We start from the raw sequence: 27873 nt of genomic DNA on the forward strand, positions 1-27873 counted from the left end.
TGGATGTCACGCTGCCGCGGAGCAGGTGAGCAGGTGAGGACCAGGCTCCGGCAGGAGACGTGGCCGGGAACACCTCTGCTGTGCAGATGGGCGTGGAGGGAGTTTCCTGATTTGTGACCTAGTTTGGGAGGATTGGTGGGTGGGGGTCAGAGCAAGCCTGTCCTCTCCTCTCTCACTCACGGGGCCCCAGAGAGCAGCCCTGACCGGTGCCTGTTGGGTTACTGGCTGTGGTTCACACAGCAGAGTTAAGGGGAGACGACTCCACCCCAGGCACCAGTGAGTGAAACACGGGAGGCCTCTGCCCTCCTGGATCTAATATTCAGGGGGTGAAGGAACGGTGAAGAGAAACTAAGCAGAAATAGACACCAAAGATAATTCCAGACAAGGAGAAATGCTACAAAGTGAATAAACAAGAGATGAGTTTATTCCAGAAGGTACTTAGAATGGGTAATGGGCCTCTTGGGGCTGAGGCCTGAACAATGGAGGGGCCACCAGCATAGACAGCACTGGGAGAAGAGCACTCAAGGCTGAGGAGTGCTGTGCAAAGGCCCTGAGGCAGCTGTGCATCTGATGTGTTTAAGGGGTTCAGGCACGATGGGAAAATGAGAGCCATGTGAGAAGTCAGAGAAGCCCCGGTTGGGTCTCAGAGCATTTCATTGTGTCTGGGCAGTTTGGGATTTGTGCTAAGTTCCACAGGAGATGACCGCTGGGAGCTTTAGGGAGGGGAGGCCGGGGCTGGAGTACATTTCTGAGATGTGAACTCTGGCACCTGTGTAGGAAAAGCTTACGCAGGGGGGAGGGAGGAGCAGAGGGTGCTGGCTCAGACGAGGAAAGTGGATGGGGTGTCAACCAGGGGGAACAACAGAGCTGATGGGTTGGATGCGAGGTGTCAGGCAGAAGGGAAAACTACGGGAGACCCCTGATCAGGCTCCAACTGGGCAGATGGGGTGCAGTTTACTGAACCGGGGAGCACGAGGGGAGAGTGAGGTTTACTAAAGACCACTGGAGAAACAAATTGTTTTGTTTTGTTTTATAAGCAGGACCACGGGTCAGGAATCAGCACGTCTCAGTCGAAGAGCGGTGGTTTGACACGTCCATTAGAAAGTGTGGGTGACCTGTGACCCTAGAGCTCAAGGGAGACACAGGGCTGAAGATACAATTGGGGTCTGAAGAGGGTCGAGCCAAGGAGGTCCCGACTTCAGCCTGTGCAGTGGCCCTGACCCCTGGGGCGATGTCGGCAGGAGAGGAACATGCTCCCGGAGGGAGGAGGGGCCACCGTGCGCCACATGCCAGGGCACAGCCTGGACGCCCACCGACGGCGGCAGGTGCTGGGCGGAGCCACGCATACAAACAGGTGTGGCAGCCAAGTGCACGTGACTGCGGCGCAGCAGCCGAAAGCGTGGGCAGGAATGGCTTTGAAAGAACACATCACTCTGAGCAAAAAAGGCCATCGCAGAAGAACGTGTGAGCTGCGATCACACTGATGCAAACGCGGAGAAGCCAGCTGCGCGACAGCTGGTGCAGAGCAGCACGTACCTGGGAGCACGCTCCTGAAGCCGCGAGCGAATGGCGGGCACACGCAGGGCAGGGATGGTCCCTGGTCGGCGGACCGGGCTCCGAGCGGCGGGGGCATGGAGACGCCCCCTTTCTTAGGCTCCGAGGGAGGTATCGGGGGTCTGTTGTGTCAGCGTTCTGTATATTTGGCACAAACACATGCGTGCTGTTGTGTGCATAATGTATTTCCAATTTTCTTTTCCAAGAGTGGATTGACGCTAACCGTGGAGATAACTAATGCCTTGCCTGGCATTCGCCCTGCAGGGAAGTTAGCAAGGAACGGAGTCTGGGAGGCAGATGTGGACAGAAGAGGACCTTTTTAGGTGGGCGATCAAGAACAGAACCCCCGTGCTGGGGTCCCAGCAACAGGCTCTCCATTTATTTTTTTTATCCTCACCCGAGGACATCTTTTTCCATTTTTTGTTCAGATAGAGTGGGAGAGAGAGAGAGAGAAACATCGACGTGAAAGGGACACATCAAGTGGTTGCCACCCACACGACCCAACCAGGGCCGGGGACAAACTGCAACCGAGGTACATGCCCTTAGGGGAAACCAAACCCGGGTCTCTCTGGACCGCAGGCCGACACTCTAACCACTGAGCCACACCGGCCAGGACGACTCTCCATTTAAAAGACCCCACACCTTACACACCTGAGACCATGCCAGCCTGGCTGTGTGTAGCTTGCATCCCTAATCTGAGTTCATTTGTGGATAACACACTCTACCAAGTATTATTTTTTTTGGGTTGTTTAAATCCAATATTTTTCCTCCCGAAAGCTGCTCAATTTCTATATTAGAGACGCATATGTCTTTCGCGCAGAAGCCAGCCGAGTCTTGGACATTTTGGAGTGTAAGTAATTATGCTGTGATGGTATTTTCGTCTCTGCAAATCTCTGAAATGTTAATATGTATTATGACATTTTTGTCATTACAGTGGGGGAGGAACCATTCCTGGATGAAAGCGGGAAAGTCTGCATCCCCAGACGGCTGGGTTTCGGTTGTGAGGAGTCTGCTTCCCACCCACAGATTTCTCTAATGAGCCGGCGACAGCCCCGGATGGGCCGCGTGCGAGGATCCCGGCCGGGGGACTTTCCTGTCTCACTGTGTTGCTTGGTGGCTAAGTTACTGAGTGGGAAAAAAATAGGCACTTCCCAGCTGTTGTGTGGCAGGACAAAATGTTAAATTTAAACCATTCAATAGTTCTGGAAGCAAAGGACAGGTGGTGAATGGCTTCCCAGGCAGACGGCACTTCTTAATCGCCGTACTGGATGGAAATTTGCTCTGCTAGTGGCCGCCGCCACCTCTCACACGCTAGCTTTTTCTCTTGAATGCTTCCGGCACGGTGGCAAAGGTCTAAAAATAACCACCGTCATTCTTCAAACAAGAGTCGCCTCATTTATGTCATCAGACGGGACAGGCGCTGGTGGGCAGCTGCATCGTGGCCCTGCAGGGGGCGCCCACCTCACTCCTGGGCCACAGTGTTGCCGGGGTCGAGACACAGGTCGGGGGACTGTCCCAGAGATGGAGAGCGGTTGTGCTCTGTGACAAACCCTTCGCGGGTCTTTCTTTCTCCCCTCGATAAACTTCACGTTCCCCTGACAAACTAAGAAATATGCAGGGTGCCAGAGGTGTTGTACCCCGAAAGTGTCTGTGCTCAGGCCTGCAGTTCTGAGGTTTGGGGATCGGTAGAAGACGAGGACAAGTTTGGCTGACACCTGCTTGAGGAGAAGGCAGAGGAGGCACCTGCTGCCACATGGCCCATCAGCCGGCTCCCCCGGTCACAGCCCACATCTGCGGGTGACCCCGCTGCACCCACTCCCTACCTCTCCTCTGGTTCAGGAGCAGACCAGTGGGAAGGGGCATTAGAAATGTCATGAATAAGTCCAGTAGGTGACGCAGCCGCTGATGTGCAGGGTGAGTGGTCAGAGGCTGAGTCAGGGCATCGAGCCGCGTGAGCACCCCGGAGCCGGGGGCAGGCTGGACCGGGGGGGCAGGCACCGCCCGCCAGCAGGTGACTCGCAGCTGGGGAGGGGACAGGTGTGAGCAGGTTGAGGTGAGCCTGAGGCCAGCGGGTACCCGGAATGCACGGGTCCTTTAGAAGAACAGCACAAGGACTAACATGGCTGCAGGTTCCGGCAACTCGGACAGCGCAAACCCCGCTCATGACAGACCTTGAACGGGTCACGGGTTTTTCCAACACGCATCCTCTTTGAAACTCAAGATCGTGTATCTACCTGTACTATAACGTGGCCGACCTTTCCAGCACCAAGCCTACTTCTCTCAAAGCCCTTCAGTCCTGGGTCACCGACTCCCAGGTGCGGGCAGACTGCTCGTGCACCGGTACGGGTCCCACAGTTGAAGTGGGTCCGGGAATATACCCTGGATTGGCTCCACAGAGGCACTACTAACATTTTGGGTCAGATAACTCCTTCCCACGGGGCTGTCCTGGGTGTTGTAGGAAGTGTGGCAGAATCCCTGGTCTCTGCCCACTAGAACTAGATCCCAGTAGCAACCCCCCCCCCAAAAAAGTCTCTACCCATTGCTAAATACGCCCCAGGGACAAAACTGCCCCCGGCTGAGAACCATAAAGCTGAACCACATGAGACTTCCAAGGTTATCCAGTTCATTTAACAAAATGAAATTATCTTCGAAGTACAAACAGGATTATTCATCTGTAGATACATTAAAGTTCGTACACTTTATAAAATCAATTTGCACATGGAGCAGAGTCCGCAGAGAGCTTCATTTGCTTGGTCTATGAACTCTGTTGTACTAACAATGCCACCCTAGCTCCTCCCCGCCCCCACCGGCCCCCACACCTGTGCACCCACGTTAAAGGATTTCCCAGCAGGCTGCCCGAACCCCCACTGAGAATGTTCATCAGAAGAGTCAAATCTTCCATCTCACCGACCTCATGTACGGGGTCAGTGAACGCGTTTGAAGCAGCCCTGACCACTGGCCGGCACCCCTCGGTCTCCTTCGAGCCCTGGTTTTCAGAAAGTTCTCAAGGCGAGTTCTGTAAAGGTTTGCGCCATGAACCTGGCGGGTCAGGCTCACTCAAACACCTGAGGTCAAGAGGAGAGAGGCAGGAAAGCACTACTCCAGAGGCCGCATGCCTGAGGACCCCTCACTGGGGACCCCTCACTGGGGTACCGGGGTATAATGCCCCTGCTGCTGGGGATGAGCCGCAGAGTTCAAACGCCACCCACTGGGCTGGGGTTATTGGTCCAGACTCGGCCTCCGGCCTGTATTTCAGCTTCGATCCCATGCCTCTCCAGGAAAGCGAGGTTTGGGGGGAAGTAGACCAAGGCCAATAATATAAAGGCAATTTTAGAAGCTGCTTTCTGAGTCCACCCCTCCATCGTTTTGACAGCGGTCGGGACAGTTATCTACAAGACAGATAATGTCAACAACGCCTGTCTTTTTTCCTACCTGAATGCACATCATGCAAGTTTGATTACAGGACCTTATAAATCGCAAACATGGAAAGATGCCTAATTAGGGTGTCACTTTATAAACCCCTGAGAGGCACGGGGAGTGCAGCCGCCCCTGGGCTCCATGGTGCCTGGTTCTTTCTAAGATTAACTTTCTTGAAAACCAGTAAGTCATCCTTAATAAACGCCAGTGGATTGATGGGTCTAAACCAGAACCTTGACACCGCTGTACATTATGTTCCACACAAGAGATGATCTCTGTGGTTTATTCTTTTCCCCATCACACCCTAAATGCGTGTTCCCTGACATACCAACACAGGGATGAGATTTTGTTCTTGAGAATACAGTGTCCCACAGACCAGCTAATCCATCACCTCAGTGGAGAACTATGGAAGCCAGAGGCCCTGTGTAAGAAGACCATGTTACCATGTTGGTGTTACCAGAAGCAAGGTGACCAAACCAGAAACACCCCACACTGGAAACAACTGGGTTATTTCTCTTTCCACCAGGAACTCATATATATATATATATAACAATCTAGTGATGTTTCCTATAAATCAAGCAATTAAGGATACTAATACTAGAACTAGAATTCTAGCATTCACTCCAGTGTAGAAGTGATATTAGAATTCTGCAAAATTCCTCAAGTCTTTTGTATCACATAAAAAGCTAAAACTAAAGAGTATTAGCTTGAGTACTTAGGAAATGTTCTTCCAAATTAACGTGGCTTCTGCTACCTGTAAGGGAGAGACCTCAATGTACGTTCACAAGAATGGTTGGACCCATGACATGCTGGCTACAGTCCACAGACACCCATGTACAGCTGTGAACACGTGTAGACAAAGGAGCCACCACTAATCCAGGACCCGGGTCTCTGTGCTCCATCCCCCCTCCTCCCTCCTGAGCCCCAGCAGCCACCCAGCACCACTCAGGACACCAGGATGTCCGCCAGCCCTGAGCCACCCTGAGGACTTCTCAGAAGACCACACCCAGGGCTCTAGGACTCTAATAGCTTCGTGGTCATCCATGCCCATCATACATGATCACAGGCTTCAGTGGGCTTCCACAGAGGACTCGCTCTGGTGGGAGGGACCCCACTCATTGGGTTCAGAACAGGCCCAGCTGGCAAGCCCAGGAGGGTCTCACCAGGTGATGGCTGAGAGCTCCATGCAAGACCCCAAATGTACTTCTTCCCGTTGTGTTGACTGAGACACGTAACCACTCCTAACACACCACCTTTGCTTCCGTCTGTGCTCCATGCACGACAATCATGAACTTCGCAGTGTCGTGCCCTGTCTCCTACGTGTCCCCCACCCCTAACCGGTTAGTAAGGGAAGTGTCACTTCTCAAACAGAAACTGGAACCTTTGCTTTATGGCAGAAAATGCCCGGATTGACAACAAAACCTTGTTGAATGGACTGGAGCCCACTTGTGTGGACTGATGAGCAAACCTGCATAGCCTCCTGCCCTCTCCAACCCCCCCCCCCCCCGCCGGCTGCCCGCCCCGCGGCTCATGGACACAGGAAGCCAGCACCTGTGGGCTGGCTGGTCCTGGCCTGTCCCCCACACTGTGGGTTCTGGAGCCAGCTCAAGGCTTTGAGAGCCGTGCTCTTGCTTACCAGAGAAGGGGACAGTCCGCAGGGGTATTTTGATGGGTGCCAACGTCAGGAAGTGGCAGGGCTGCTCACTGGAGGGGGACGGGCCCCCAAGTCCCTCAGGGTCCACGGAGACCATGGCTGTGGCGGCGGCGGCAGCGATGGCGATGGCGGGGCTGCTGCCGAGGGGCTTAAGGCTGTCGTGGCAACCACCTGCAGAAGAGGGACAGGGAGGTCAGCGTGGGGACACCCAGAGGTCACAGGCGACAGAGGTCGTTTCATTATGCCACACACAAGCACAGGAACCGAGAGTGGTGCTAATCCCCTTCCTTGGAAGCACATCCTGGGGCCACTATGCCAGCAATAAGTGGGGTGAGTTCTCAACATGTGGGGTGCACAGAGCACACCTCTGTGTGATGGGCAGTGCGTCACAGCACTGACAGTCACCGGCTCTTCAAGGAGAGGGAACTGGGCTCAGGCACGTGCGTTCCGTGCAGAATCACAGTGGTCGTGAGAAGTGTGCAGTTGCTGGGAGCAAGCGCTGACGGAGCCAAGGGACAAGCACACAGCGCGGGAGGGACTGGGAGCGGGGAGCTGTGCTCCGGGCGGCAAGGGCCCTGCGGCGGAGCTGCCACCTGGCTGGCCGTGCCGTGGGGACCCCCAACGCCTCTCGGCTGGGTAGTTCCTTGAGAGGGGTCGGGCTCCAAACCCAGATTCCAGCTTGGATTTGGGGGCTTTATTAGAAGAATGTGAAAGTCTGTTTTCCTCTCTGCTTTTGCTGTAAAATTTTAAAGAAAAAAAATGGAATCCTGACAGTCCTGAAATAATTGTGGTTTCTAAGAAACATTTTGTAGGTACCAGCTTATACTGAGGTGGAAATCTTGTTTGCTCAGCTCTGGAAAGCAATTTGGAAATGTTTTTTTTCTTTTCATCTGAATACAGTTCACAACTCTTAATCTGGCATTTCCCTTCCTGCACTCAGCCGCTTATCCAAGCCTTAAGATGGAGGTTTACAGCAAGAAACGAGAATGTGAGCGCAGGGCACACGTTTGCGTGAAGGATGGTGCGTCCACTCCGTGCGACTTCAGCAGCCAGTGCGGTCATATCGGGGAGGGACGCTCTGCACAGGGACACTCACGAAGCGTTCAGTGAGCAGAGCAGATGACAAAATCATCGCTGTCCACATGGTGTGGTCCTTGCGGCAACAGTGCTTCATTGGGTGGGCGGGATGCCGAGCTCATCAGCTCCTTGGTGGGGAACCACGGGGTCTGCGTCTCCGTGTTGGGTCACCTTATGTGAAGGTTGATGGCACCATGGGGAAAATTAAAACGGGGGAAGAAAACTGCGAATTGGTAGGTGGGGTTCAGCTCTCACTGGGGTGACCAGGAAGCCTTATCACGCGATGTTACAAAGTGCATACTTCTTCTCATCAACTGGCCTCCCCAGGTCCAACTATGAATCAGAGCCCAGGGTCCCCGGCAAGGCACTGGCCACACTGACGCCACGTTCACCCAACCAGCCCCATCGCGCTGGGTGCGGTCTATTATAAATAATCATGACATACAAACTGTGTGCAAAGAAGTTCCTTTCCACATGCACTGCCCTAGGAGAGATGTCCAGGCGAACAGCGCGAGCATTTGGGGTGTGGTGCATCAAAGTCAACCCACGGAAAGCCCCAAACGCCTGCTTACATGTGGCCTCTCTCCCTCGGGACCTCCTCGCGTGTGCTATTTCTCTGCAGGTGTTTTAATGGGGATTCACCCATTTGCCTGCCCTGCTCAGGGACAGGTCCGCTGGTGCAACCCAGTGGCCAGCGCCGAACTCGGGACTGCTGCCCAGGGAATCTGTTTAATGAACTTCACTTACTGTTCAAAATGAAGGTTGGCCGATGAAGGATGAACTAACGGTTTTTAAAAGAAGCGATGCTAAGACAAAAGCTGTCTTGTAAATGGAAGTGTGGGGCCATTTTTATCCTCATGTAATGATTTTGTTGTCAAAGTGATGTATCAGCTGAAAAGGAAAATACGGAAGTAAACGTATCTACCTGTTTAAAAGAAAACGCGGAGAGATCGTTTTTAACTTGTTTTGAATTCATTTGGTTACGAATATAAATAAGTTCCCAAATCGACGGGATGCTATCAGTGGAGGCAGAAAGTCAATAACCAATATCGACGAAATTATCTTCAGAATTGGGGGATGAGCTGGACGGAGGCCCCAGGCCTCGGCAAGGAGCGTGGAGTGCAGACGTGAGAACCAGGTACCTGGTGTGGGAGCAGAGCCTGCTCCGCCCACCAGCACACGGAGAGCACACGAGCTGACACGCATGCCCCTTGTCAGGGAGCAGAACGCACAGGGGAGGCGGGTGATGAAGAACTTTCACTGCTGGGTGCTCAAGAATGAAATAGGGGTCCAGTGTTTTCCTGACCGTTCTCTTCCCTGCCCCCTGACCCCATGGCCGGGCATCTACCAAGCACCTCGGCACGCCTGTCTGCACATGCTTGGGACCGAAAGACGATGCCACAGGAAGTGCCAATGCAAACAGATAAACCCCGCGGGTGTGAGCTGCCCACAGAGCCAGCCAGGAGATACATGGAGCCAAGGGGCACCCTGGGAAGCCAGCCGCTCCCCAAGAGGGTCTCCGAGCTGACTCTTGGCAGAGGAGCGAGCAGTCAATAAATTGTGCCGACTAACAAATAATTAGCATAATTCGATTTCCCCAAAGGACTGCAGAGAATCCCTGAGTTGGGTAAATCACGGTGAGATAAGATAGGTCCAGCAAACAAACAAACAAACACCCCTGCTAAGCCAGCTGAGATAAGCCAGAGATGCTATCCCATAAGGATTACTTATAAAAATCAATGTTTTAAGCAAAACAGTAATTAACCACGCGCTTCCCTTGAAGGCGACCTGAGCAGGTGAGCTGGCTGTCAGCTCCGAGGCCCTCGCTCCACTCGGGTCTGCCGCTGCCCTTTGTCACCATTTCCACCGTCTGCCTCCTCCGACCGCCGAACTGGCAAAGCCCTGTGCCTGTGCGTTTTGTCCTGAGCAATCTCCTGATGGCCATGTGTCTGCTGCCACCACAGACGAGGAATTCAGGGAGGTTTAAGGAACTTCAGGAAGGCCCGAGGACAGTGACGGCTCCAGAACTCTGGCTCTGACCCCATCCCCTCTGCAGAATGACCCCTCCCGGCTGAGACACCTGGGCCACCCAAGCCGCTAGAGGACCCCTCCCCCCAGGCACCCACCTGGAGCCTCTGCCGACGGCTGGCACGCTCACTTATTTAAACTTCCACTGGCCTCAGCGACACGGAGGGGCAGGCGGGCTCTGTCATCCTCTGTGCCCACGGGCACCCTGACATTGACACCGCCTAGGACCCAGAGAACAGCCAGTGTGCTTCTCCCAGGATCCGGCAGAGAAGAAGAGAGATAAGCCACGGCCTTGGGAACTGGGCCAGTGGGACAGTCAGGGGCTCCAGCCTCATCCAGCATCAGGCTGAGCACACTCATCAGGCACAGTGCGAGGTCAAGGGGTGTCCACTCAGGGTCCCCACTCAGGGTCCTCTCTCAGGATATCCAGTCAGGGTACCCCCACAGGGTGTCCACTCAGAGTGCTAGCTCAGGGGACCCTTCTCAGGATGTCCACTTAGGGTGCTAGCTCAGGGGTCCCCTCTCAGGATGTCCACTCAGGGTGCTAACTCAAGGGACCCCTCTCAGGATGTTCACTTAGGGTGCTAGCTCAGGGGACCCCTCTCAGGATGTCCACTTAGGGTGCTAGCTCAGGGGACCCCTCTCAGGATGTCCACTTAGGGTGCTAGCTCAGGGGACCCCTCTCAGGATGTCCACTTAGGGTGCTAGCTCAGGGGTCCCCTCTCAGGATGTCCACTCAGGGTGCTATCTCAGGGGACCCCTCTCAGGATGTCCACTCAGGGTGCTAGCTCAGGGGACCCCTCTCAGGATGTCCACTCAGGGTGCTAGCTCAGGGGATCCCTCTCAGGATGTCCACTTAGGGTGCTAGCTCAGGGGACCCCTCTCAGGATGTCCACTCAGGGTGCTAGCTCAGGGGATCCCTCTCAGGATGTCCACTTAGGGTGCTAGCTCAGGGACCCCTCTCAGGATGTCCACTTAGGGTGCTAGCTCAGGGGACCCCTCTCAGGATGTCCACTTAGGGTGCTAGCTCAGGGGACCCCTCACAGGGTGTCCACTTAGGATACTAGCTCAGGGGATCCCTCTCAGGATGTCCACTCAGGGTGTCTGCTCAGGGTGCCACTCGGCGGTTGGATGGCTCTGCCCACTCCCACTCCTCCTGGGATGTTCTCGTCCACTCTAGGCAGGCCCTGGAGGACAGCTGCTCTCAGCCCAGACGCCAAAGCCTGCGTTCCTCAGAGGACGAGCCGGGAGCAGGCAGTGCTGGAGAGGACCCTCTCCTGTCCCAGGCTCCGGCCACTGTGCCGGGAGGAGGCTCTGGCATTGGAGAGTCACCAGACACTAAGTTGGGGTCCAGAGTAGATAAAATATTCAACATTTAACTCAGCATCTTTACAAAAGGACCAACGGAGGCCTCTGCAGGTGGGTCTGGGTGAGGATGCCCTGTGAGGGGAAGACCTCCGGGGCCCCAGGGCGGCAGAGGGTGTGGGGTAAAAGACAGGGCAGCCAGAGGCGGAAACTCTGCCTGAGAAACTCCAGCTGAGCCACAGATTCGAACAGTAATAATCATGAGTGTATCGTATCTATTTAGCAAGTGATTTCCGCTCCGGTGGAAATCCTTCAGGTGATATAGCTACCAACTGGAAATTATTTCTGCAGAAACAAGGTGTGATCAGGACAGAGACTTGGGCTCAAGACCGCGTGAGCACATGCAGTGGATTTCACGGGGGCGAGTCTGGGGTCTCCGCTGGGCACACGGCGGGCACACACGGGCACACGCAGGCACACGCGGGGCAGAGGGACCAGCTGCAGAGACTGGCTCGAGAGCACAGGTCCTTCCTTCCTTCCCTCCTCTGAGCCTGGTGCACAGCCCCAGGTACAAGAACCCCAGAGAACTTAACCCATTCCTTTAGGGAGACTCGCGACGGCTTCCGTGTCCGTGTGATGAGTCAGTGCAGGTTTCCCCACATGCGTGTCACCTGTGGCTTAACGAGGTGACCCCCTGTTCTTGTCTGCTTTTCTTGGTGTTTGTCATTCTGGCTGTTTTCTGGAAGAGGCCCCTGATTCCTGGCTTAGTTCAAGTTTCACATGAGCTGGGCCTGTTGTCTGTCTCAGGGTTGGGCTGTCTCCGGACTGAAGTGCTTGAGAAAACCACCTGGGTCGTCTTCTCTGCCATCCGACACCTGGGGCCGTGTGAGATCTGGACTCGAAGGGAGTGTCCATTTGCACGGAACCCACTCGGGCAGGGGGTGGATGACTGGTCTGGCTCCACATCCTGCCTGGTCTGTGAACTGCTTGTCCACTTAGCCCATCCCCCTCCATCTGCGACACACGGGCCCTCCTAGGCGCCCCGGGCCTTGTTGGGACCAGGTGAATGCCAGCCTCCACCTCAGCAGGCTCAGCAACCAGCAGTGGGGCCCGGAGAAGGTCACGGAAACACCTCCTCGGTCTCCTGGTCTGTGAAGGGGACCGTGTTTAGAGAATAAGACGCATCGTGCAGATCACCTGCCTGGCCCAGCGGCAGGTGCCCACAGCCCCTTGTCCCTTCTCCTGACAAGGCTCATCCTGGCCCTCCACAGATGGCGAGGGTCTTTCTAGGGGTCTCTGCAAGCTGGCCCTGTAGTTCTGGCTTCCCCCAAGCCACCCATCACCCAGGCAAAAACACCGAGTCACCTCGACTCCTCCTCCTCTCCGGCTCAACATCTAATCAATGACATCTCGGCCCAATACTTCTCAGTCCGGGCTGTCCCCTGCAGCCCTCCACCGGGACCTCATCAGTGGCAGCCTGGTCACAGCACATGCCCCTGCAATCACAGCTCACTGGTGTGGGTCTGATCACCCCTCCAGACTGCACTCCAGGGGCCCCTGTGACCTGGGGGTGGGCCCCGCCCCCCGCCCCTCTCCCTACCCCGTGAATCAGCACAAGCTCCTTCCCAGGCCGACATCTCCATTCTCCACCAGCACCCACGTCACCTGCACGTCTGCAAGTAGCACAGAGCCCTGGACTCCCTCTCCGCTGCCTCCTGCCCGGGCCCCCCTATGATGCCCTTTGGCGCCCTTGTTGCACAGTCACCTCTGTGTACATCTGCCTCCCCAGGGGACCCAGGGACCCACGGCACTCAGGCAGTGGTCCCAGCAAAGGCTCAGACAGAGCCCAGCCAACCCCCATGTGAGCTTGGGTACAACCGGTGCCAACCCCCTCTTCTCAAGTCTTTCCCAAAATAAGAAAATAATGTCAGCATTTGTCCCCAAGCACGAGTCCGCAACGAGCGGGATAACATTCCCAGATGAAAAGCTGCCTGGCCCGAAAGAAGATGATTGGCTGGGCAGCCTGCCACAGGAGAAAGCCACGCCCCACTCCCATGTCCGGTTTGCCACTGTGTGGTTGAGGGGACAACGGGGCCCTGGTGTGACACAGAATGACAACCATCCGATGTCTCCGCAGTCCTTGGCCTTTCCTGACCTGCCGTAACTGCTCCTCACTCGGGTCCTTTGCAGACGCTGGGAAGATTCTAACCAAGTGCTCTCTGCACGCGCCCACGTTTTCATAGGCGTGGAGGATCGTTCCGTTTCTGCAGGACGACATTCCACCGGCGGAGTCCAGTGTGCGGGAAGCGCTCGGCGCACAGGACAGCCGATCGTTTCTCAGGATACATTTTGCTCATGGAGGGCGCTCCAGCACCTTCCCAGTTGCACTCGGTTTTGCTCACCGTCCCATCCCCGTGGAAACTGAGATCGGGAGAGGGACTCGTCTGTGCGCCATTTCCCTTCTGCCCCTCAGCGGGGCACTGGCAGGTGACTCTCCTGGACGAATCCTCCTCGTTTCATCCACACAGTCCTCTTTGTCTCGGTTGACTTTTCAGGCGTAACATGTCTGTGCACAGTCCAGCTGCTTCTTTGAAAACTTCGTGAGGACCGAGCTCCTCCCGCTTGGCGGTCTGCCATCCTCGACTCGCACCCCCTCGCACTTCTCGGGTCCCACCGTCTCCCCCGGGCCCCGGAGCTGGGGCCCATTCCCTTCCTGTCCGATGCCGTTTTCCTTCTGCTTCTCCAAGGGAGCTGAGCCAGAGCCAGGCAGCACTTCGTCTCTTTGTATCACTACGTGGCAGCGGTGGAGAATGTGAGTGACCAAGACTGGCCGCCTGGCCACCTGTCCCCCATCCACACTCCCAGGTCCCCCGTTCTGAACTGTCATCCTGGGTGGGATGGGCGTATGCAGGGTCTGGGGGTGAAGATCCCGGCATGGTGCTCTGAGCCCCCCACCCATGATCAGTGATCCCTCCATGTCATTGTCCCCTGATCCCTAACGAAAGGGGCTGCCAGCCAGGCTTCTTCTTCTCCCAGCCAGAGGGGCCCTGTCAGCTGGGTCTGTCCCACAGACTTAAAGAGCAGAAGGCGCAGCTCTGATGTGTGTCCCTCCAGGGGACACCTGGAGGTGTAACTCCGCCCACTCCCACCTGGCGCAGGAACAAGGACCCACTCCGCTGGACGAAGTGCAAACACTGAGTCACTTGGTCAACCCCGCCAAAGGGCAGGTATTGAACAGGAGTGTAGAGTTGGTCCCTCACCTTGGCACCAGATGGCACAAGGCCAGGACGTATGAGCTACTGAGAGCTAAGAGGGTGGCAAAGTCACTTGTCTCTGTGCATCAATTTAAAAATACTAATTGACTGTCATTTTTATGATTTTGTATAACTTGGTTCACAAGGATTTGAATATTCATTTAATTAACACTGGAGATTAAGCCCAGCTGGTTTGGCTCAGGGGATGAGCATGGACCCCTGCACCAAGAGGTCGCCAGTTCGATTCCCAGTGAGGGTACATGCCCAGGTTGTGGACCCCATCCCCAGTGGGGGGCATGCAGGGGGCGGCCAATCGATGTTCTCTTCATTGATGTTTCTCTCTCTCTCTCTCCCTCTCTCTTCCTCTCTCTCAAAAGTCAATAAAGAAAAAAGAAACAACCTGGAGATTAATTATACTACCCTGAAATAAACTGCCACTCGTGCTGGGTGATCTTACTGCCCAGGGAAGGGGCAGAGGGGGAGCAGGGGCAACTTTCTCCATCAGGAAACCAGGGACAGGTTGGCAAGAGCTTCCCGAGGCAAAGTCAGGGCAGCCTTGCAGCTTTGCAGCCTTGCAGCCTTGCAGTCTAACAGCCTTGCAGCCTTGCAGCCTTGCAGTCTTACAGCTTTGCAGCCTTGCAGCCTTGCAGTCTAACAGCCTTGCAGCCTTGCAGCCTAACAGCCTTGTAGCCTTGCAGCCTTACAGCCTTGCAGCCTTGCAGTCTTACAGCCTTGCAGCCTTGCAGCCTTGCAGCTTTGCACTTGGGCAGCCCCCGCCTGCAGTGATCAGCTCCCAGGAGTCCCAGGTCCGCCACAGGAAGGAGCAGGGTATGCAGCGGACCCAGGCACAGGTGCCTGGGAGGGTAGGGGATGATGACAACGTGCATTGATGCCAGCCAAACTGGTCCCAAATGCTGGATCCACAGAGCCATTGCCTCCCCCAGACTCACTTCCCACTGGGCCATCCAGACAGAGGTACCTCCCCACACAGAGATGAACGCCTGGAGGGCAGAACTGTCCTCACAGGACACGTCTGGACCATATATTCAGCAGGTACTTAAGAAATGCATGTCAATCAAGTGGCTCCTAAGTGGCATCTGTCTTCTAAAGGGTTCATTCTGTAAGTGGCTTAGTGGGTTCAACTGGTCCCTGCAGGTTCTCTAACTTCTGAATTACCTCTGAGAGGGGTCCCCCCTTGGAGGGAGTCTAGCAACACTTGCCCTATGGAGGGTCCCCAGAGTGCACAAGTCTGTCGCTACAGGGAGTGGCTTTTTCTGTGGAATACAACATGATTGACAACATATTAACCTTTTGCCTTATAATAAGTGTTTACCCCATTATAGCTGCAGCAGGAAGGCTCCCTCCCTAACATGCAGCCTGAGGTTTCGCTGACCTTGAAAGCCAGGCAGTGCCCGATCTGCACAGCCACGAAGTTGTGGGGGGGGCTCTGTGATGCATAAAGCAGAACTCCTCTCTTTATCTCCCCTCTTTATCTTCGGGCTGCTGCCTGCCACCCAGGCTCCCAGCTCACCTCCTACCTGTCTCATAGCATCTCGGGGCAGGAAGAAAGCACAGGGAATTATTCTCAGCCACGTCTTTCTCTTTGGAGACAACATGACAGCGATGCCGTCTCCCAGCTGACAACATTTAGGGACTCGCCTGCTTTTCCGTGCCGATCTTCGTCATGGAATTAAGATGATTGAGGGCCTCGTGATGAGGCAGCCAATATGCCTTTGCCTTCAGCACCTGCCAGAGTGGATTCTGTCCCCTGAAGCCCAGGCAAACACATGTGTCTGGTCACTTGCAAAACTACTCAGTGGGTGGGGCGTCGTGCCAGGATAAACGTGTCCCCAAGGACGACTGTATTCCTCGAATCCCAAACATCTTCCCAGGAAACAGGGTCCATCACACCCCCAGTGAATATGCACAGTATTTGAGAATAAAAATCTCTACGCCAGAAGAAGAATGTTATTAGATGTAGCTTCTGCTAAAACGTAGGGCACTGAATTTGTGGCAAAATCTGGCACAACTGTCTCTGTGCGTGTACAGCTGATACCCTAGTGAGGTGAGCTTGAATTTTCAGTCGCGGTATTGCCCCTGCTGAGACAGGGACTCTGAGGGTAGAGAATTCTTCTCACGTGCAGACCTGGCCCAGGAGCTGGGACCACACAAAACTGGCAGGTCCTGCATGGCAGGTGAGGTGACCCCCGAGGACAGGGTCAGCAGCGGCAGACCTGCTGTAGAGATTATGGCCGAGACAAGGAATCTCAGCTCATTTCTGCGGCCAGCCACTGAAGCCCTCGTCCGGTTGTGCAGGTGAGCCCCAAAGCGTCGACAACAGCCACACAGACGGACAGCAGCAAGGCCCCCACAGCTGGTGACATGGTGGCCTGTCCCAGCTTCAGCCACCAAGAGGGCTCTTTCTGCTTCCTGGAGAGAACGCTGAAACCCGCCCACAGCCACATCTGCACCCTCACTCGCTTATGAAAGTCCGTGCTTCCCTGTGCCTCCCTTCCCTCCAGTCTCGTGGACCCCCAGGCTCCGATCGGGGGGCTCTGCACTGCCTCCGTGACTCCCAGCCGGGCCTTGGGCCCGCGTGGTGTGCTCTCCGTACATGGGGACAGGCTCCTCCTGCAGGTCACCATTGTGCAGCGTAGACAAGGCGGCCTCCCCTCCAATCACCTCCACGCTGAGCCACAGGTGTCCTTGCAACCCATCGACTGTCACTTCACAGACATCATCACCTGACCACGGCCTGCCTGGTCGCCCCCAGCCTGGGCCGCTCTCCCGTTTGGGGGGGCGCCTCTGTCCCTCGAGCTGCCCTCAGGCCCTGAGGGGTCAGGCTCTCTCCTGTCCCAGAAGCTCTGACCCTCCAGCATGTACAGTCGCCTCAGTCACCCTGGTGTTCTGTCCCCACCTCCAGGACAGACATGCCTGACCACCAGGCCCCATGCACCTCCCCTCCCGCGCGTCTGGGCTGCTGCTCCAGCCCTGAGTGCTCATTCCCGGGGAGCCTGCCTGCCGCAGAGCTGCCCCAGCAGAGACCGCGCCTGGTCAGGACAACTGTCCTCCCGAACCTGCCCAGCCCACCGCAGCACCCACTGTCCCCTGGGGTGGGGACACTGCTACCTGGAGGAAGTGGCATTTAGCAAGACAAACTCGAGTCACAGGTTGAATGACACCCAAAGCAAAAAGAAGGCCTTGGCCACATTAGCCTGATCGCAGAAATTCCCAACAGAGAGAGAGACCCAGCGAGATTGACCAGGAGAGACACCGCCATGCAGTGTCCCCATAGGACAGCCCTGCTTCGAGAGACATCCCATCTGTGCCAGGGACGCAGTCCCCGAATGAACGGAAAGCGTGAGAACCGGACGGGTTCAGAGCTTCAGGGGGTCTGTGACGGCCCAGTGCAACCCGTCCAAACTCACGTCCAATGGCCCCTCTGCTTCTCACCACGGCGGTGGAGCCAGTCTCTCAGGGACTCTGCTGGGGGGCCCCGGGGAAGAGGAAGCCCCAGCAAAACTCGAGGCCGCCAGGCCATCGCCGCGAGGAAGGCAGCACTCGCGTCCACGCGCCCGAAGGTGCTCATTCACAGCCCTCCCCGGCCCTCGCCCTCCTGCCCGTGTGGATTCTGCGTTCTCTCCCTCACCGCACACACCGATGTGTTTCAGTGTCAGGGCCCCAGACACCCAGCCTGCCCCTGCTCCACCTCCAACACCCAAGAGTAACGACCGCCCCGTGCAAAGGAAGCCCCGCTCTTCTGCAAGGACACGGAGGGCGGCCGTCCCAGGCCCCACCTCCGCAGGCACACGGAGTAGCTGGACATTAGACCCTCAGCCCCACGCGTCTCAGGATTCTAACCGAGTCCCACTTACACGGACTCAACAGATGCAGTCACGGGAAGTACCTCACAGGAGTGTTGGTGATACCGAGAAAGCAGGTGGGAACCAATTCTCCTTATAACAGCCTATTGATTATTGATGTGACATAAAATCCAGCGGAAGGAGCCTTAGGTGTCGCCCCAGAGTACTTGACTCTGTGCATACAAGCGATACACTGACATGCTAACGAAGTAAACCAGCTGCAAGGCCTATGCGAGCAGGACTTTCCATCCGACCTGTTCACTTCTCTGTCCCCAGCGCGCAGACCAGTGCCAGGTGCACGGGGGTGCCCAACCCCAACTTGCGTTATTGATTATTGATTTAATATCTGCAAAGCTCTTATTAGAGACAAGACACATTGCCCTGGCCGGTTTGGCTCAGCAGTTAGAGCGTCGGCCTGCGGTCCTGAGAGACCCGGGTTTAGTTCCCGCTAAGGGTGCGTACCTGGGTTGCAGTTTGTCCCCGGCCCTGGTCGGTTTGTGCGGGTGGCAGCCACTCGATGTGTTCCTTTCACATCAATGTTTCTCTCTCTCTCTCTGTTCCTCTCTCTCCCTCCCACTCTGCCTGAGCAAAAAATGGAAAAATGTCCTCGGGTGAGGATAAAAAAATATATATATAAAATAGAGACAAGACACCTTTCGGACCCTGGGTGGCCATCAGGGAACAAGACAGACAGGGCTTTGCCCTCTGAGAACTCACATGCTTACCTGATGCTAATGTTCAAAAAGAGAAATTGTAGTAGGACAGGAGGTCTGGCCCTGGGTTAGAAGTAAGTGTGAAACCTCTCTGGAGGAGAGCATCAGCAACCTAGGCTGAAATTGCAATATTATGACAAAATGATAACCTTGCAATTAAAGTACGCCAGGTAAGAGAGGAAGCAAGCCGCCCTGAGTGGGAGTCACCCAGAAAACAAGCATCATGCAAGCTTGCACCTCTTAAATGTGTCAGATAGAGAATAAAATAGATCCTTTCTTCTTATAAGATCATAGGCAGAGAGAGGTCACATTTGAACTCAATTTGTTCACAGAATGAGCATGAAGTACATTTCTTTGAAATACTTATCTAAACTCCGGATTGAGCACTTTCTCTAAAATACACTCACACATGAATATTTGGAAGCCACACAAATAAACTTAGCTTCTCGCCCTGCCTGGTCCCGTACTGGAGAGATGAACCCCGGAGACACGGTGTGTCAGTACCGAGATGCGCTGTGAGTACAAAATACACACTGGGTTTCAAGAAAAATACCCAGAAAAGGGCAAATGTCTCAATCATTTTATATCAATGACAGGTTGAAATGATCGTGGTCTGGATCTGGGGCTAAATAAAATAAATGACTAAAATTGATTTTACCTGTTTCGTTCTAGCTTTTAAAATATGAGTACCAGAAATGTTTACATTGCACGTGTGATTCACGTCATGTTCCCTCCAGAGAACGCTGCTGTAGAATAGACACTGGCATCTGGGCACTTCCAATAAAATGAAAGTAAGTGAGAAATAACAGCCCTAATTTCCTAAGTCCACAGTGCTCCTGGAATTCTGCCAACGCTTTGGTCGTTTCTTGCCATATCTCGGTGGTAGTACAGGGAATCCACATCACATCTGTGACTTCAAACTGTCATCTTTCATCGAATTGATTCATTACATTGTGGAATGTCACCCATAAATTCAAGGGAAATAAATAATCACTGGACATAAATTCCTCATTCTTTAAAAGGATATGAGTTGTGTTGGTAAACACAAACCTCATTTAATTTTTTCATTATCTAGGCAGCCTTTCAATTTTAGTTGACGTCTGAATAATTTACCACTGGGTCTGGGGACGCAACCAATTTTCATACAAATGGCGCCTTGAAGTACAGCATGATACAGACGAAATACAAAGCAGTCCGTGGGAGGCTGCTCGCGTGGCTATTTTCAGAGCAGCGTCCTATGGGGAGTCTCTTTGAGAGCAGGTGGGCACTCCAGCGTAGAAGATGCTCCGGGCATCAGCCATGGGTGCGAAGCACTCAAGTGCTCACAGCTAGCAAACAGCTGGCAAGTGGCAGGGGCCATTGTGAACCCGGGCAGTCTGGCATCCAAGTTTGCGCTGCGAAGTCCCTTCTCCAAAAGCAGAACTTGAAACAACTTATCGGGAGATGGCTCTGGGTTAACACTTTCCATGTGTAGAGTCGCTGTCTGCTTCCAGATGGCAGAATTTCCAGTACCCCTTGGATGCACCCCCCTAGTTTTCTCTGGGACTGGCGATAAGCATGAACATACCAACTGAAGGAGGGCAGAGCCCAGACTGGCCCCCACAAGCCTGAAAGGCCCCCGAGGGCCTCTGGCAGCCCCGAGACTCACACACATTTGCTTCTTCTGCTAAGATATCTGCTTTTCCACAATAGAAAAGCAGCGCGTGTGCCCCCACTTGCTAAGGAACGTTGGGTATTCCCAAAGACTTCTCTGTGCAGCCTATGACTTCAGATTGCTGGGCACCGGCCCAGGGTGAGAGTGGGGTAGAGGACAGCAGTGTGTCACAGTGTGGTCTCCGAGGGACCGGCTGATTCGCACCAGGACTGACTAGCTCTGGTTACTCTGGACTTCTCCCTCCCACCGCATCCCAGCACCCAGATGCACAGTCTTAGACAGGGGCAGACCAACGCCCTCAGGATGGGTGCTCTGTGGGGGTGCTCACTGCCAGGGAAGGTGGGTGCTGCCACCTCTGCTGGACCCCAAGGATCCACAGTTGATGTTTGCAAAGATGAAATGATAGACCCCTTCCCAAGGCTCTCTGCACGCCCGATCTTGCGATGCTGCCCTTGCGGAGATACGTGGGTGGTCAGAGACAATGCGGCATCGCCTTCGCGCGGCCTGGGGGCAGGTGGACTGGCTCCATGCTCTCCCTGGCAGTGTCTCCAGTGGAGGACACACACCAGCAGCAGGTGACACTCATTTTCAATGACATGAGGAAGAGGGAAGCATTTTCATGTATTTTATGGCTTCTTTTTCTGACTATAAAAGTAATACATGCTCATTAAAAATGGAAAATAAAAGATATTATAGAGTTGGAAATGAAAGGACCTCTCACCCCAATATCCAGAAATAACTGCTATGAACATCTTGGTGTGTCTCCTTCCGCCTGTTATCAGTGTGTGTGTGTGTGTGTGTGTGTGTGTGTGTCTAGTACTCAAAGAATTCAGATCATCTGGTTCGAACAGTTTGTACCCTGCTTTTAAAATCTTACTGAAACCAAATAAGAGTATAAGAGTATTTGCTTTTGTCTAAGCAAACTTCCCAATGTGATTTTATTAAAAGTTGAAGACTATTCATTTTTATTACGGATGTATCACAATTCACTTAACTAATTATCTAGTCAAGGACATTTAAGATTTCATTTTCCACCCGGTTTGGCTCAGTGGTTGGAGCGTCGGCCTGCGGTCCAGAGAGACCCAGGTTCAGTTCCCGCTAAGGGCACATACCTCGGTTGCAGTTTGTCCCCGGCCCTGGTTGGGTCGTGCGGGTGGCAACCACTTGATGTGTCTCTTTCACGTCGATGTTTCTCTCTCTCTCTCTCCTTCTCTCTCTCCCTCCCACTCTATCTGAACAAAAAATGGAAAAATGTCCTCGGGTGAGGATAAAAAAAAAACAGATTTCATTTTCCTCTTGGGGTTATAAGTTGGCATGTTCTGAATCATGGTACACACATACGTGACCTTTCTGTAACCGACCATAGACGTAGAATCACTGGGTGAAATTCTATTAACATTTTAAAGAATCAGAAAGTCAAATCACATGACCCATTACACACGACTTCTAATAGTTGTAGGGGAATGAACATGCTCTATTCACTGCCACAAACACTGACAGAGCCAAGGGTTCTGAAAGCCATGCCAATTTAGTAGGAGAATACATTATATTTGCTGGTTTAAATTTGCATTTCCTGGATTACTTGTGAGTAAACCACATCTTGCATAATAATCATAACTACTAGCAATAATATATAATTTTCTGTGTGTCATCTGTTTATGTCTCTTTTTTATTATGGTATTAGAATATTGTCCTCCATAACAATTCTTTAAAAACTTATTATATTAATCTATATGTAGATTAGTACATCAGTACCACATTTTAAAAACTGATGTAACTTTAGAATAAGTTAAATCCCTCTTACAGATTTTTTTTAAAAGTGTATGTTTGTTCATCTCAAATGTATATTCCATGATCAACACTTTCAAATGATTTTCTCACATTTCAAAAAGTAATATAATAAGCACTGTACTACATCCATAAATTAATTTGAAAAGAATTGCTAAATCACAATGTTTCATTTTCCTATCCAAGCCCACAGTGGGTCTCTCCAGTTGAAAATTAATTCAACAGTTTCTTAGTTTTCTTTGTTTAAGGTTCATACATAAGTGAAGGTTATGCTCCATCTACCTGCAATGATGGTTGTGTCCCTTAGCATTTCCATGCCACGTGAAGACAGTATCTTCCCCATTGCAACATCTAAGTAACTAGACACTATCTTTTGTATTTTGCCAAGCTATCTTTTAAATTCTGAGAGTTATTAAGTTGAATGTCGTGAGTTTTCAAAATATAAAAGTTATAAACTTCAAGTGGCATTTTATATTTGTGTTTCATTTCTTCTTTTTTTAATTTTTTTTTTTTTATTGATTTTTAGAGGGAGAGAGAGATAGAAACATCAATGAGAGAGAACTTCGACTGGCTGCCCCCTGCATGCCCCCTACTGGGGATTGGGCCCACAACCTGAGCATGTGCCCTGACCAGGATTAGAACCGGCGACCTCTTGATACAGAGGTCAACACTCAACCAATGAGCCACACTGGCCGGGCTGTGTTTTATTTCATATTGCATGGACTGAAACGTCTAGAAACTAGTCAAAGTAAAAGATAAATAGTAAGTGATTATAGTGGAAACACCGATGATGTTTGCCCTGTGATGTGGCAGATTTGGGATACTTTTTATGTATCACGCTGACGGACTAAACTTTGGTCTTTAGTTTTCTAATTTTTCTGCCTGTTGCATTTTATCAAGCAATACATGTTCCTGTAGCCTAATGAAATAATATATTTTTTTCTTATTAAACCCATATATGCCATTGCCGATGCATTTCTTATTTTTATACAATTTCTGCAACCACTGAATCCTGGCTAGTATTATTGTTACCATACCGTTACATTTTCAATAATACTTTTAGGATTGTTGAAGCTCCCTTTACAACTGAAACTTGACCATATTACTTATTTCTGTTTTTTAAAAACAGGGGTAAAATGGGTAAACAGATTCATAATCTAGATTAGCATTTCACCATTTTCTATGTTCTAAAACAAACTATTATTATTAAAGGGTTCTCGTGGAGTTCGGGAGGTTTTACCAGCAATGCCTGAGGAAGGTGAGGGTGTAACGGGACTCAGGCTAAGGGACAAGGGGAGGATGAGGTCTCCGAGCACGAGTCCCGTCAGAAGAGGCAGCAGGCCTGCGGGCATTGATGCAGGGGCCCATCTTGATCCAAGTTGAACAGCTCCCCCTGCCCCCAGGAAACAGCTCATCTAATTATGAAAAAATGACAAATGTTGAGCAGAGCTGTCTCCATTTAATGTATTTCTTTTTTTTTTTTTTTTTCTGGTCATGGGTGAGGAAAGCATTTTTAATTTTTGTGTTTAAAACTACAAATGTCTGCCTTTATTTTTACCATTTGCTTCCCCAGGCTTCCCTTTGTTCTCTCTACCTTTCTAAGGCCTTGACCTGAAAGCTAATTGATGCTGTCCCCACACTCTCCTAGTTCACACCATCCTCACCTCGAGCTCGGGTTTGCTCCTCAGCACAACCGCCCACGACTCCTCACTCCTCGTACACACACTGCCTGTTTGGTTCTCACACAGAAGGTCTAGTGTTGTCGTTTTGATTTGTTTCATTCATTTATGTCTGGTCGTCTTTTAGCTTCAAGGCTGCTGGGCACACCTTCATGGTTCATTTTTAATTTTCGGTTTCATTGCATTGTGGCAGGCAGGTGAGATCCCCACAGTCCCTCTGTCCTTTTTTTTTTTTTGAAGTGTGCTTCGTGGCATTATTTTTTACTCTTTTTGTCTTTGTTATTATGGAGACTTCCAACAGTAATATAATAGAGAATAGTATGATGAGGCCCATGTTTTGAATAACCACCGTCCACAGTTGCCAGCTGGTGACTGGGCGTGTTCCCTTGTTTACACTGGCACACCCCAGACCCGCACCTGGATTCAGGTATATTCATGACATGACTTTATTTTACCTTATATGTTCCAGTAGCTAACTCTACAGTAAAGGGGTACCTTTAAAAAGCATAAAAACTCCTGTCACATCTAAAAATTGATCAAGTTCACAGTAATCCCCTTACTGTTATTCAATACATAGTGTCTGGATTTCTCCAGTTGTCTTTCAACTTTTTTCTTTCAAACCAGGGTCAGATAAAATTCACACATTTTACTGGGTATGTCTTTTAAGTTTCTCTCTTTAAAAAAAAAAAAAAAGTTGGGTACATTCAAGCAAAAGTTACATTCAGTGAAATTTACTCTTCTCAGGTGTACAGTTCTCCCGATTTCAACCAACGCAGCCACGTAACCACGATCACAACCAGACACCTGTCCACAACCCCTAACCTTCCTCCCTGCCGTCATCGATGTCCTCCTCCAAACCCGACCCCTGGTAACCGCGGATCTGTTTCTGGGCTGAAGTCATGAAAGGAGGTCACATGTGACACGAATGTTTGCTTCTGGGTTGTTTCACTTAGCATGATGCTTTCAGGACCCGACGGCTCGCTGCTTGTACCAGAAGTCCATTCCTCATTGTCTCCATCATTGCCCATTGTTTGGATGTGCCCACGTGTGTCTCTCCACTCACCAGGTAACAGACATTTAGATTATTCCTGCGTTTTGTTGCTTGCAAACAAAGCCACTAAAAACATTTCTGTACAGGTTTTTGGGTGGGCGTATCTATTTCTGTCATGTAAATATATAACCATTAAGATTACCGGGTACGGGACATGGGTATCCCTGTGAGACACTGCCACACTGACCCCAAAGTGACCGTGTCATGACACTGAGCATCTCTTCGTGTGCTCATTTGCCATCCATACACCTTTGTTGGCGATATGTCTGAAACCACATCTTGCCCATTTTGTTACGTTGTTTTCTTATTTTTGATGTGTGAGAGTTCTTTGTATATTCTGGATATCAATTCTGTATTAGATACATGCTTCGCAGATATTTTCTCTTAGTATTTGGCTTTTCTTCTCATTTAATTAACAGCACATTCAATGAGTGACAGCACTTCATGCGGACGAAGTCCAACTTATCGATGCATTTATTTTATGGTTCATGCTTTGGGTGTTATATCTAAGAAAATTTTGCCTAATTCAAGATCACAAATTTCTCTTTTATGTTTTCTTTCTGTTTTAGGGCAGGTGTGGGGAACATCCAGCCCATAGGTCAGATAAGGCCCAGGAAATCAATACCAGCTAACATCACATGCCTGACCAAATTAGCCTGACCCAACAGAACAGGCTAACTTTTAAGTTGATAATTTTGTACGGCCCGCAAATGATGCAATACATATCTAAATGGCCCTTGGCCAAAAAAACAACTCCCCATCCCTGCTCTAGGGTTTTGGGTTTTATAATCACATCTATAATCTATTTTGAGTTAATTTTTGTATATAATACAAGATATTGGTCCAAGTTTGTTTGTTTATTTCAAAGACGAGTGCTCAATTGTTCCCAAACCATTTATGGAAAGGCAAGCTTTTCTCTATTGAATTGCCCTTATACCTTTGTCAAAAATCAATTGACCATGTGTGTGTGCCTATTTCTGGAAGGTCTATTACTATTTCTATTGATCTTTGTTCTTATACTTTTGCCAATTCCACAGGCCCGCGTTCTTGTAGCTTTATCACAAGCATTCAAATCACTTATTTATGAGTCTTCCGCATTTGGTTTTCTTTCTCAAAACTGTTGTGGCTGCCCTACTTCCTTTGGCTTCACATATCAACTAGAGGGTTTACTTGTCAATTTCTACAAGACTGGGGTTTTATTTAGGATTACACGGAATTTATAGGTAATTTGGAGAGAAGTGACATCTTAACATTATTGAGTCTTTCAGCCCATCAGCACAAAATATCTCTCCATTCATTAATGTCTGATTTCTCCAATCAATGTTTATTTAGTGTTTGGGGTATATATTTTGTTAGCTTAATCTGTAAACATTTCATGTTTTGGGTGCTTTAATGATACCACTATTTTATTTAATTTCCAGTTGTTCATCACCCCTAATACAGGAATGCAACTGAATTTCCACGTTGACCTTGTAGCCTGCAACCTTGATGAGCAACCTGTTGGCACCAGCAGTTCTCAGTAGACTCTTGCCTGCGGTCTGTATGGCCTCACTTTGTCTGTGTATAGAGACAGTTTCTTTTCTTCCTTCCCAATTTGTATGCTTCTCAGGTTTTTTTTCTTTCTCCTTATTGCATTAGTTAGGTCTTCTAGTACACGTTTGCTTAAAAGTGTTCAGAGCACAAATCCTTGTCTGATTCTCCATCTCAGAAAACATCAGGCATTTGCTATGAGATAGGATTTTAGCTGTAGCTCTTCCGTAGATGTTCTTTGTCGGTCCAAGGGTGTCCTCTTTAATTCCGATTGAATTAGAGGATTAAAAAAAAAAATCTGAATAGATTTTGAGTTTCCAAATGTATTTTCTGCGTCTGTTGAAATGATCATGCTGTTTTTCTTCTTCCTCGTTTTGATAAAGTAGATGACATCAATTTTCTAACGTTGGACCGGCTTCAAATTTCTATAAAAAGCCCTACTTGGTCATGATGTGCTATGAATTTTGTATATTACTAATACCATGTTGAGGATGTTTGCACTTATGTTTATGAAGAATGTTGTTCTGTAATTGTCTTTCTTTGTAATATCCTTTTTGTGTGTGTGTGTATCAGAGGGATGCTGACCTAAAAAAATAAATAACTTGCGAAATGTTATTCCTGCTTTTATTTTCTGAAGAAGTTTACTTAAATCTGGTATTATTTCCTTCTTGGGTATTTGGTAGAACCACAGTGAAGCTGTCTGGGCCTGCAGTGTTCTCTGTTGGAAGAACTGAAATTACCAACTCGGTGCTTTTAGTAGATAGAATGCTATTCATGCTCCTGCTTCTTCTTGAGTGAGCACAGGTGGTGGTGACTTACAAAGAATTCGCCTGCTTCTTCCAGGCTGTTAGCTTCATTGTCACGAAGGACTTGGTGTGGTTTTCCTATTAAATTTCTAGAGTTAAGATCGATAGTGATGCCTTTTTCTCATTCTTGACCTCAGTAATGTGTGTTCTCTCTCTCTCTCTTTTTCCCTCTTCTCTTATTCTCCATAGCCAACTGTCCTGATCATTCTTTTAAAAAGAACTTTTGGTTTCACTGACTTTCTTTATATTTTTCTGGGTTTAGGTTCTCTGATTTCAGCTCTTATCTTCACTACTTCCTCCCTTCCAGCTTGTTACGGATGAACTCTCCCTTTCCGAGGTTCTTAAGATGAAAGCTTGGATCATTGATTTGAGAACTTTGTTGGGTTTTGTTTCTTTCTCTCCTTTTTTTTTTTTTTTTGGTGAGAACATTTGAAATCTAGTCTCTTGGCAGCTTTGCTACAGATAATACCATATTGTTGACTAAAATCACAACGCTGTGC

General features: G+C 50.9%; 1 protein-coding gene across 1 annotated transcript in view; it reads right to left on the reverse strand.

The window, feature by feature from the left end:
- TCERG1L (transcription elongation regulator 1 like) overlaps window positions 1-27873 on the reverse strand; it is a 133050-nt gene that overhangs the window by 95591 nt on the left and 9586 nt on the right. Inside the window, exon 4 of the mRNA XM_036265792.1 lies at window positions 6608-6796. Coding sequence (XP_036121685.1) covers window positions 6608-6796 — 189 coding nt within the window. The remainder of the gene's footprint in view (window positions 1-6607; window positions 6797-27873) is intronic.

This window comes from Molossus molossus, unplaced genomic scaffold, assembly GCF_014108415.1.
Source record: "Molossus molossus isolate mMolMol1 unplaced genomic scaffold, mMolMol1.p scaffold_m16_p_17, whole genome shotgun sequence".
Classification (NCBI taxonomy): domain Eukaryota; kingdom Metazoa; phylum Chordata; class Mammalia; order Chiroptera; family Molossidae; genus Molossus; species Molossus molossus.